At 45.7% G+C, this 12238-nt stretch overlaps 1 protein-coding gene across 1 annotated transcript in view; it reads right to left on the bottom strand.

The window, feature by feature from the left end:
- The window catches only part of FAM171A1 (family with sequence similarity 171 member A1), a 93499-nt gene extending 81487 nt beyond the window's left edge, over window positions 1–12012 (bottom strand). Inside the window, exons 1-2 of the mRNA XM_074900208.1 lie at window positions 11969–12012; window positions 11240–11385 (exon numbers count right to left, since the gene is read on the bottom strand). Coding sequence (XP_074756309.1) covers window positions 11240–11333 — 94 coding nt within the window. The 5' untranslated portion in view covers window positions 11334–11385; window positions 11969–12012. The remainder of the gene's footprint in view (window positions 1–11239; window positions 11386–11968) is intronic.
- Between the last annotated feature and the right edge of the window lie 226 nt (window positions 12013–12238).

Genomic DNA, 12238 nt, shown 5'->3' with positions numbered 1-12238 from the left:
ATTACAGAGTAAGCAAGGAGTGTTTTTTCTCCAAGAAAGATACACCCTTTTATTAATACTAATTTTTTATTACCCACTCAAGATACTGTAAGAGTAACTTACAGATGCAACTCAGCAACAGAAAGTGCTATTCCTTTTGGCAAACATATGCATCTCCTTCAAAGCCTTTGGGCTTTTAAAAGCTCTTCCTAATTTTAACAAGAACTGGAGTAACGAAGGCTGCACTTTGCTATCTCCAAAAAGACACACCAGAAAGTAAGCCATGATCAGGCCCACAACCTGATACTGTCAGATAGCATTTGTTTATAGCCAGACCCCAGATGTACCAAAGCTCTTTCATGATGGACTATTCAGAGTATATCCTTATAGAGTAAGGATATAGTTACTAGCTGTTAGTCTGTATAGCAGAAGACAGAATGGCACAGAGTAACAGTAAGGCAATGAAATTTCTGCCTCACATCGGCACCATAGTCAAGGAACACTGGTGTGCATTTGCTTTCTTCCAATTCAATATGTACCATCTTGGAAGTGCTAAAATCACCAGTTTTGTAAGGCTCAGGTACACAGATTAAATAATACCTGGACTGAAGAAACACCTGAGGTTGGCCATAAAAATCTGAGCTTTAATATTTTCCACCACGCAATTAGGCTAGGGGTAAGAGAAGATGACACTTGATCATTCTGAGTGGCTAACTGATGCAAGACTTAACACTTGAGTGCATCAGATATTAAAAAGCATCTTTGTTTATGTGCAACCATCCATGGTAAACAAAGATTCTCTACTGCTCTGAAGGAACCTAGAGCTATCACTTACAAGAGTTTGATCTTGAGAGCTTATATACACTCTTTTTTGATTTTTCTTCACCACAGAAGGATTCAAGAAAGTATGGAATATTCACTTAAAAGCATGCATTAATTTGCACATGGGAATAACCATTACCTTTCTAGGACACCACCACAAAAAACTGTTCTACTCTCCGTTACCTAGCCTCCCGTCCCTTGAAAGGCAAGAATTTCTGTGCAGAAAGTTAGCAGTGTCATGTCACAAGCTTCGATCCCCGTTCTAATGACAGCATCTGCTGAGAGGGCTCACTTGACTCTTTTGGTAGCAACACTAAACCATGTTTTTTAAAAAAAAAAAAAAAAAAAATGTTACTGAACATTTAACTACATACTTTCAGGTAAAATTACAGATTAAAACAAGATCTCCAGCAAGATTTTGAACATAGCTAAAGAGTGCCAAGTAGTTTTCACTGAGGTAAAGCTTCACAGAGCAGATAGCTATTCATATCTGATCTGAAGAAGGAAGTCCTTATCTCATCAAAGGTCTGGAAAAACTAATAGTTTTCAGCAAGACTTTTAGTACATCGGGTTCTCTTCCTTCAACAACTGTTTTTTAAAGTACTTTTACTAGTTTAATATTGAAAAGCCTGCTGCAGTTATAACTCAATAGCTTACAGCAATAAGTAAACTTGAAATTCATCCTATTAGAAGCTCTTGCTCCTGCTGCTTCAGGCTGCCTGAAGCAAGCGTACTTTTAATTTTCAGGTAGACTGCTAACAACAGTATTTACATCAAGTAAGTTTAATGCCACAGTTTCCTCTAAAAAGTTTTTACTAGCAGTGTAATAAAGAATATCCTGTAAGAACAAAGGAAATTCTAACTTTTGAAGAAAGCAAAAACTTCTTAACACTAAAGTTTTAGCAGTAGGGAAAAATAACAGTCCACAGGCACTGCAAAACAATGAAGATACAGCTCTCACTACAAACATCTGTGTTCCTGGCTCCTGTAAATCATACATCATGAACCTAGACACTGGCTCAAACTTAAGTTATTTGCCAGGAACTCGACTGCAGCACCACACACTGAAATAAGCCGAGTTGCAGGAATACTCTGGGTACTAGCAGTAAAGCTAAAAGAATAAGTATATTGATGTGCTTCACTGTGTCTGTCAACATTATTACCACAAGTAGCTTTTTAAATTACTGTAATATTTGTCCAGGTCAGCATGCTACTCAGCAGGTTTCAGAACTTGCCAGGAGCACAATTTAGAGGGAATCAAAGAGAGCAACTGTTGCTCCCATCTTGAACTGATGCCACCCATTCTGCAAACACAATGCGGCGCCTGGACAAGTTTATCGCCCTGCTACCCGGCAGCATGTTCCCGCCCTTGGCTGCTTCACCCCCTGCAGACCATCAGTCCTGTCTCCAGAGCTCCTGGACCCATTTATTTCCCTAGAAATACTTGCCCAACTCAAACAGAAACAGCCATGAACCCTCCCTAGCTGACTTTCTTGTCAACCTGCAGTGAAAGCACTCCAGACCTTTCAAGACATGAGAAGGCCAACACAGGGACAGAAGAAGGAAGGGTAAGATAAGAAGTAAAAACTTCTTATCTCTCAGCAGACACCCTAATCTAGGAAACATCAATGCAGAAGTACAGTAACTAAGGAAAGCAAGGCAATTATCTGGAGAAAAGTGGAAATTGCTCTAGCTTGACAGAGAGAAGTGACCAGACACTATCAGGCATCATGCACTAATTATATAACAAATTGAACATTCATGGCTACCTGACAAAAGTTACTCTACCAGAATGCTATGGTAAGTGCCCAGTACTGCCCTCGCATTTCTTCAGTGTTTAAATGGGCCAAAGTGCATCTCCTCTCAAGCCATTTGGGACATCCAGACAGCAGAGAACATATGACTTGGGTGCTAACCCACCCTTTACCCTACAACTGGGAGAAACACTCATAAGCACTACATTTCACAGTCCACTTGCGCTGAAACTGTGGATGAAGCTCTGTTTAAACTACCATGCAGGGTACAAACTGTAGTATCCAAGGCAGGTACAAAAGCCTGTCTTGATGGAGGCAGAGCCAATCACAGCTGAGAGCATCTCAAATCACCTGCCAGTACCTAGGTCCAGGTCTGCAGGTATTCACCACTCTAACACAGTTTTTTCATTTAATGTAGGTGAATAGTTTTCAAGAAACTATGCTTTTTCTTTGAGTAATAGGGTGATACCACATTTTTAGAGAGCAGCTGTCTCCTTTGAGCATTAACACTTAAAACAGTTAAATTGCTAAATGTTGTGCCCTATATCCTATGTTACAGTTCTGCAAACAATTTAATCCTGCATCAACTGGCACTGCTGCCATGAAGTACTTGTTTTCCCTTATCAGCTCCTCTCAGCCCTTTCCTCTTGCACCAGCAACAGTATTTGTGTAATTCCCAATGAATTCAACTGAGGAAGTGATCCAGGTGAAGGCTGAACTGGTGCATGCAGGAGTTTTCAGTTGGCTAATTCCTCAATCTGGTTTACCACATTGCTACACAAATGCCAATAAGAGAAAACAGACAAAGGTGAGAGTAATAATGCAGCTTAATCCAGAATAAATCAACTCTTGGGAATACAAAGCTAATTAAAAACATGGAAAAAACATGTAGACAAGCCCAAACAACTCCACAAGCCTCCTTACTTTATTCTAAACCTTTCTTTTTGTTTATTTACCCTTGGGAGTGAAACACTTAGGCTCATAAGCATAATGCTATGAAGACAAATGGTTTAGAAATGTAAATAGACAATAACTCTTGTTTAAGTGTTGAGAAATGCAGGATAACCCAGACAGGTAATTCAAGAGTGTACATTCCTTCACATAGCTTATTACATGATATATATTCAGTAGCTCTAAGGCCGAGCCAGAGGGCAACACCATGCTGATGAAACTTCCAGTTACAGTACCTGAGGGAAGATTCATCCGACTAAATGGGAGTACAAACAGCCTTGTCTAGGCTTCCATTCTAGTCAGTGGAGATCCACACAGCTTGATTTATCTGACCGAACGTGCTTATTCCAGGTGACAGGAATAACACTCGGCTCCATTAGCTGTCTGATCATCATGTCTTTAAAAGGACCATGGATGACTAGCTAAGATGTAGACACTTGCAGGCTGCAGACACCCGAGTTAGGTGAGATGCCTCCTACCCTGGATGACAACTACATACCTCTCACAGAAGAAGTCTTACATTCACATATCAAATACAGACAGAGAGGAGATGTTGGGATCTTAACATTTTAAATTTGCACAACTGTTCACGGTACAGCGGAGAGCAAGAGGTCTGGAGAAAACTGCTGATACATTCATTTCCCCCCAGCAGCAGTCCAAACACACCTTAGTTTGTTGTTACTTTATTATCAAGCAAGTCTCACAACATCATTTGATAAATACTTGTTGCTGTATTAGTACATGCCCTTGCTCATAAAAATGAAAGACACCTTTTTTTCAGTAATGACAACCACAAAGGTGGGATGAAACAAGGAGCTCCCAACACTGCTATCATCTTTGTTAATTACTGCATGAAGAAAGGCCTCTTTGTTTTCTTTAACAAAGCAGGAGTACCTTATGCCTCTACCTCGTATTTATCTCAGCATTTACTGACTGTCAAGGCAAGCTTCCCTTTACTGTTAAATATTGCTATTGTATTACTCACTCCTACCACACGGTACAGTAGCTCTCAGCACTTTTGCAGCTAGAATTTAAGAAAACTGGAAGCATTTTTCACCTTACTGGATTTAGCTCCTTTGTAGCTCCCAAGCCAAAAGGATGCTGCTAATTCCTTCCCCTGGGCTTCCCCCATGTTCCATTTCCTCCCTGCTAACTGCAGCTGCCACTATGTCTCCTGAAAGCCTGGTTCCCACAGGGCAGAGAGGCTGAGGGTGGCCCCTACAAGAGTCACCCCAAGTCCAGCAAGGCTTAATGTGGGGTCCCCTCTACTGTTACGTACTCTTGCCTCCCCATCTGAAAAGCCACCATTACGGCAGCATAGTAGAGTTTTCCATGGTGCAGGTTCCTACTCACAGTGACAGGGAAGCTTTACCTCCTGGTGCATGAGGTATACAGATAATGGATAAAAACAGGATTTCACTCCTTAGAATGCCTCCACAATATGGCACAGGCAGTGACAGCTCACAGAACTGCAAAAGTTAAGTAGGAACAACTAAAAGATGCTTCAGTGTTGGATTTCCAGGGACTTCTGTGCCCTGCCTGCAGAGACTGCTTCTATTCAAAACATACTTTATATCCACAACAGTTGTTTAAATACATCAAATCCCCCAAGCAGCTAGGGAGGGAGCCAAATTTACAGACTATACTATACAGAAATGAAATTTTCCTTCAGGTCATCTCAAGATTTGTTGCTCTTCAAGCTAGCAAAAAAGTACATAGGTGTATCTGAACCAGAACACTGGCATTTTACATGAAACATTTTATGTAATATCTATGAAATTAATTTCAACATGAATATCTATGTTGGAATATCCTTAAATACTACTTTCAAGGGCTCAAACTCACCCTTATGTCAATTATGATTCTGTCTTAGTATTTTAAAAGTGAAAGATTCAATACGCTTACTAAAAGTAACAAGAAATTACAGTATGTTCACATTTTTATGGCTCTGTATTAACAAATATATATCTTTCCAGTTTCCAATAAAACTAAAGATAGTGTTCGTAAAGAGCATGTGTATAATGCTTATTACCCATGCACAACAAGCCAGATATTACATTAACTGAAAACGTAATGTTAACCAGCTTACAGAAAAATGTATTAGATTAACTGAAGACGTAATGTAAACCAGCTTACAGAAAAATGTTTCTGGAATTTCTGAAGAAAAAAGAAGCACTCAGTTCTCTTTCGTATGTCCCAAACCAAAATGTTTTAGTGTATATTATTAGTGTGCATTATATTTAGTGTTATTAAAATGATTTGTTGTAGTAAATACACAGGCTTCTTGCCTCCCTTATTTGTGCTCCCTGACCACTGAGATCTGTGGGAAAGGTAGAATAGTGACAGTATAGTTCTCTCAGAAGTTGCCTTTCTTCACATCTAAAAGCAGAACTGATACATATACTGGAGCAAAGGGAGATTAATCCTACAAAACAGTGCAGCTTGCATAACAATCAACATATAAGGTAATACAAACTGAAAGTGCACACTTTGATTTCAAGTTGCAGGTATTTTGGAGAGATTATTTAGTTTGCCTTTGGTTGACTACAAAAATAATGATCTCCCTAAAATATAAGCTCAAGGTACACCCCACAGTTGTATTGATCAAATGTACTAGAGTAATTTGAGATATGTGGAAACGAAGACTGTTTGGATACCATACTGCTATTCAACAGTCAAACTTCAAGCAAGGTTGTTAAGAAATACCATTAAAGCCAAACCACCAAGCTGTCAGGTACTGTGCATACCTGTGCTGACATGACCTATACACTGAGTTTCTTTGTCATGCACTTTAAGTTTTCTTTATACACCAACACTGTGGCTAGTCATTGCCCACAGAAGATGAGCAAAAAACTAATTTGAAGTTTGTACTAACAGGAAGCAGACTGACATTTCTGCTCCTCCATGCACCAAAGCCACTGTTCTTAAGTTTTCCAACAAACCTAAAAGCATAATCCTTCTTCCTCCCCAGCACACAAATACATATAACCCAGGCTTCTGTAAAATTAACAATCATATGGTAAAACTGCATTTCATTGCTACCAGAAACCTCTCCTGTAGAGAGGTAACTGCTATTTGAAACCATTCACTTGGCCAGAAATTGGCACAGAAAGCAGCCGCCCCTAAAAATTTCATGAATCAGGTTCTAGTCTCAAGTAGTGAGGGGTCTCAGTGTGAGGTTTAAAGGAAAAAAGGCTGAAGCAGAGGAAGAATGTTATTTTAACCTCTGTGTTAGGTAACACATGGCAATTAACACCGTCAAGACACAATCCAACAAAGGACCATAGGGAAAGTGTGCATGTGAATTTCCTGTCACTTGACAAATGCATACACACATTGTTTAAAGTAAATTGAATCACTTACTGCAAGGTATTACAAAAGCCAGAAGGGTGAACACAAATTTCCAGCAGTAAAGGACTGCAGTTTTAAACCCTCAGCTCACCCAGGTAACTTGTTCATCTGACAAAGAAATCAAGTTATTGGGCATTTGCAGACATCAGTAGTTTGAGGTAAACATTAAAAAAAACCACCACACAAGTAGTGCTTACCTGGATCTGATAACCAATAAAATCAATTAATACCTCACCTTCCTTAAGATTTTACGATACTATCTAGTACTAAGTAAAAAATTTGCTCCTCCACTAAAACATCTTTTGTGCATTTAGCTTCCTCTCTTATGAGTCCATTTGTGGTCTCAATGAAATAAATGTTTGCATTTGAAGGTCATTAGTAATCTGCAGCTGATTGAAAAGAGATAATACAGCAGTGCAAGATGAAAGAGAGAAAGACTGTTTCTGCATCACCCAAAGTTTATCATCGTGGCTAAAACTAAAAGCTTGGGACAACTGGCTTAAAAAAAACGAAAAGAAAACACGAGAACTTGAGAGTCTCCTCACAGCTGTGCTGTTCAGAAAAGAAGCCTTTACAAAATGTCCATCTAAAATGGTTGTTGAATTAGCTTTCACAGTGTCAAGTAAAATAATGACTATTTGCAGGCAAACAGGCAATTACAAACTAGCACTGAAGCACCAACCCTCCTGTCCTCCATACACACAGAGGGAGAAGATACTGAGGGTTCTGACTAAGGAGCAACAGCTGAACTTCTATTCACCATACTAGGAAAAAAGATTATTTGCCTGATCACACTCTGGGATTATGAAGGTGGGATATCCTGAGAATATGCATCTTCTAGTAGACTAGTCCTTGAACTGAGTGCTATTTATTACTCAAATGTTTGCTTATTATTCATAACTTCATTTTGAACAACTACTGAAATAGTAAGACCAAGACATGAATTAAAACCAATACTCACCACAGCAGAGTGCAGTCATACTGGACTTCTGCACTACAACACAACATACTAGGATTTCTCTTAAAAGAGCCTCCCTAGACTCTACAAATGAATCATCCTAATCTTCAACTGTGAAGCAAAGTTTACAGGCAACAAAGAAATTTAACTCTTTCTCAAGTTACAGTGATTTTGCTTACATCCTCCCGGGGTTTGTGTTACTTCTTCATATAACTCTTAAATTGCTATTTGCCAAGGTTCCCTAAGTTTAAAAGGCATCTGTTCACATAAAGAAAACTCACTGTATATTTTGTCTGTACTCAAATCACCAATTCCCAACAGGAATGCAGCTTAAGGGCTGGCTTGTTTTAATTAAAATTTCTACACATTCATTTCAGCATTCAAACAACTTTAAGTTCTGGAACACTTGATAGAACAATGAAAAACCAAACAACATCAACAACAAAAAAACCACACAAAGACACCTCAAAATGATAATTTAGTCCTCATCTGAAACATGTCTGGTTTCAAGTATTTGAGAGAAATTTAAGGGGTAAAGCCTTACCAATCCCAAAATGTACCTTCATGGACTTCTAACAGCCTCACTGCTGGGGCTCTAAGCAGGAACACTGACAAAAATGAACAAGTCATCTGTGTGGATTTTACCATATTAAAGAAAAAAAAAAAGTTACTGAAACTCTGTGACCTTCATACACCACAACAGATCTGTGTAATGAATCAAACAAGGTAACAGCATGCCAAAGTCATCCAATTTTCTAAATAGGGTGCTAAATGCAGAACTTAATTACCACTACTTTCCATATTCACAAATTATGTAATCAGTCTGGCCGAGGAATTTGAAGCTGGGACTGTCTGAACATACGGCTGAAAGTAGTGAAAGAGAAAAATGCTCAATGCAAAGCAATCGCTCCTCATCCCTTCCTTAACCAGAATAGCTCTAAATCAAAGACCTATTTATTTGGTCTGTTTAACACAGGCATGGAACATCCTAACTGAGTCTCATCTAACCTGTCCCACGGTAAGGAGGGCTCTCGGTCCTAGTCTCTTGTAACCTGTCCAATAACAGATAATGCAGATGAAGCAATTACTCCCTGATGGCATCCTCTGGCTTTCTCATCTCCACTTTTACTCCAATTTCTTGGTTTTTCACTAGTCTCTCACCAGTCTTTTCCCAGACTGACAGGGGGAAAGTCAGTCATTAGCAAACATCCCTGAACTTCGGCAATGGCCATTCACCTGTGGCTAGACTATCACCACGGTGCTAAAAGGGCAGGAGGGAAAAACAGTTGGTTTAAGGCTTTACAACCATTTAGCACTCACTTCATTCAATATACAAACAAGGACCTTGCCTGGTACTAAAACTCTTTCCCCAGATGTTCACGCCTGATGTTTGGGAACTTACTCAAGGCTCTAAGCTGTCACCTCATGAACTTTCAAAAAGGGCTCCTAGTAAGTGGCTGGTAACTAGTGAGCAGAACACACTTCAATATGAAATTAGTTCTACATATCCACTTACCAATGTACACGTCAAGCAGTAAAGATTGGGTTTGTAATTAGACTTTGGAAAATGATGCTATCTACGAAACTTCTGATGTTCTTACACTGAAGACAAAATTAGACCATTTTAGATAGACATGTTCTCAAGTCACTGACATAGCTGCTATTACTTAAATAATCAGCTACCGGGCTTGATGTGGATTTAGCAGCTACAGGGACAAACCTTTCCACTTAACCATGAATTAAGCTTGACAATGGAAGTTGAGATCGACAGGGCAGTTGAAAGGCACTGATTTTGCTAACATCTCACCACTTTGATTACTTATATGAAAGATTTTCCGTACAATACAGAAATTACAACAGATTTTGATATTACCTTGGTATCTGAAGTGCTAGCTTCAAGAGCTCTGTTTTTCTGGCCCACTTACCAATAAACTCAGTATACTCCACAGTTTACCAGCCTCTGAGTTACAGTTTAGTACTTCTTATTTCAGAACTGCTATTGTATAAGGCAGAATCTGACATTACATTTGCTGCCAGATTGCCTAGCATGGTAGGTTTTGCAACAAGACACCATTACCTTTTGAATGCTCTGCATGAGAGCACAGGCCCACCTAGATCTTAATGAGCACACTGCAAATATAACCATGAGAGAAAAGAGTTCAAAAAGGTTACATTTAAGGTTTTTCTTCTCACGGCAAGCATCTCTTACTGATTCTTACTGACGCACAAGACAGGAAAGCTCACAGGATGCGAGGAACAAGCGTACTCTTCGCGTGGCGTGCTTCCACCCCACCGCAGCGGGAAGGCCGCTGCAAGCCCATCACCACGAAGGCTGAGCAGGAGAACGATCTCTCGTCCCAGATGACACATTTAGCCAGCTGAGGACGCGTGCCACAAGGCCAACACTGACCACGGGGGAGGCCGCGTTTCCTCCCAGCACGTTTCGCACCCTTGGGCTGACAAGTTTTCTGCTTCCTAACACAACCGTTGTCCCGGCAGGCGCGACGCTGCCGCAGGATCCCCGTGGGCGCCCAGTAGGAGGAGGCCGACCGAGGGGCTGCTGCCCCGCCACCAAACGCAAGGCCGAGGGCAAGCGCGGCACGGGGGACGTCTCCCCCCGCCGCCCTCCCCAGGGGCTGAGGGCGGGAGGGCAGGTGCACCTCGCCGCCCAGGGGACGCCTCACCGCGGCACCTGCGAGGGCCAGGGCAGAGCAGCCCCCGGCAGGCCCCCGGCCCAGGAGCTGCCCCAGGTGCCGGGGGAGCCGCCGCGGCCTCCCGGGGGGATCGGGCATTGCCCCGCTGCGACCGCTGCTTCCACCCGGCTCTCCCAGGCTGCCGAGGGACGCAGCGGCCGCCCTGACAGGCCCCCGCCCGGCCGGCAGCCCACCGCGCCGAACAAAAGGCCCCGAGACGTCCCGGGGCGGCGGGCCGAGCCGCGCCACCAGCCCGGGGGGCGAACCCGCAGCCCGGCGGCCCCGCACAGCCGGGGGCAGGGCCTTGCCGCCGCCGGTGTCCCTTGGCCCGCCTCTCACCGCCGCGGCGGGCCCTGCAGCGGACACGGCGAGGAGGAGGAGGGGGAACCGGGGGAGAAGGACGCAATGCAACAGCTCCGGCGGCGCGGAGGGAAGGAGGGAGGGGGCAGCACAATGAGGCCAGCGGCAGCCCCTGCCCCTTCCGTTAACAAAAGCTCCCCAGCCGCGGGGCTGCCTTCACCACCTCGGGCCTGGGGGGGTCTGCAGCGGGTGGCGCCCCCGCTGCGCCCCGCAGCCGGTGGGCGCCGGAGAGGTCTCGCATCGCCGCCCCCCCTCCCCCCGCCAAGCTCCCGGCCCCCCCAAGTTTGCAGCCGCCCGCACAGTGCAGCCCCCCGCCGCCCCGGGGGCCGCCGCACAAAGCGGGCCGGTCCCGCCACCCTTCCCGCACCGACCTTGAGCCGCCTCGGGCGCCCCTAAGGTTTTGGTCACCGCCTTCCACACGTTGCAGCCCAGCAGGCAGAGGAGAAGAGCCGCCGACCTGCTCATTTCCACCCGCCGCCGCCAGCCGCCGCCAGGGAGGGAATCGCCGCCGGAGCCGCTGCCCGGAGGAGGAGGAGGAGGAGAAAGAGCCGCATCAGGGGCTGGCCCGCTCCGCGCCTCCCTCCATGTTGCCGTGTGCTGCCCCTCCTGCTTTCTCCGCCTGCTGCATTGTCGTCCCGCCGCTGCGCCCCGGCCTCCGCGTCCCGCGCTGTCCCCCCGGGCGGACGGGCGGCGGAGGCGGGGGGACAAGGAGAGGCGGGAGCGCTCCGCGGCCCCGGCTGCCGGTCTGGTTTTATTTTTTTAATTATTCTTCCTCCCCCCCTCGCCGGTCTCCCGGCAGGGGCAGCCAGGCTCCACCGCCCGCTCGTTAACCCTTTGCGGCACCCCCTGCCCCGCGCCCGGCGGGACAGCGCCCCCTGCCGGCCGCACCGCGCCCCGCCCGGCCCCGCCCGGCCCGCCCCGCCGCGGGGCGAGGGGCCGCGGCTGCCCGGCGAGCAGCGGGGCCTGGCGGGCTATCGCGCCCGGCCCCGCCGAGCCTCCTCGTCCCGCGGGACCCGGCGGCTGCCCGCGGGCAGGCACACGGACCCGCCGAGTAGCCCGCGCCCTCCTCACGCCCCTCCGCCAGGTGGTGCCGCGCTTACCTGCCGCGGGGGGCTGGGTCCCGCCCGGCAGCGCCCGCCGCTCGCTCCCCTCCCTCCTCCCGCCCTCAACGGCTGCAAAATGGCCTCCTCGGTGGTGCTGTCCCCCGCCGCGGCGGCTCGCTCGCCTTCAGCCGCAGCCCAGCGGGAAGGACGAGGGGGAAGATGGACGTGGTGGCTTATAACGGCACGGCTGAGACGTGTCGAGTCACAGGGTCCCCCGCGGCCCAGCTGCGCCCGCGGCCCCCCGGCACGGTCCCCTGCTGCTGATGA

This window comes from Athene noctua, chromosome 2 (genome assembly GCF_965140245.1).
Source record: "Athene noctua chromosome 2, bAthNoc1.hap1.1, whole genome shotgun sequence".
Lineage (NCBI taxonomy): Eukaryota > Metazoa > Chordata > Aves > Strigiformes > Strigidae > Athene > Athene noctua.
This window is presented reverse-complemented; position numbering and strand designations above follow the sequence as displayed.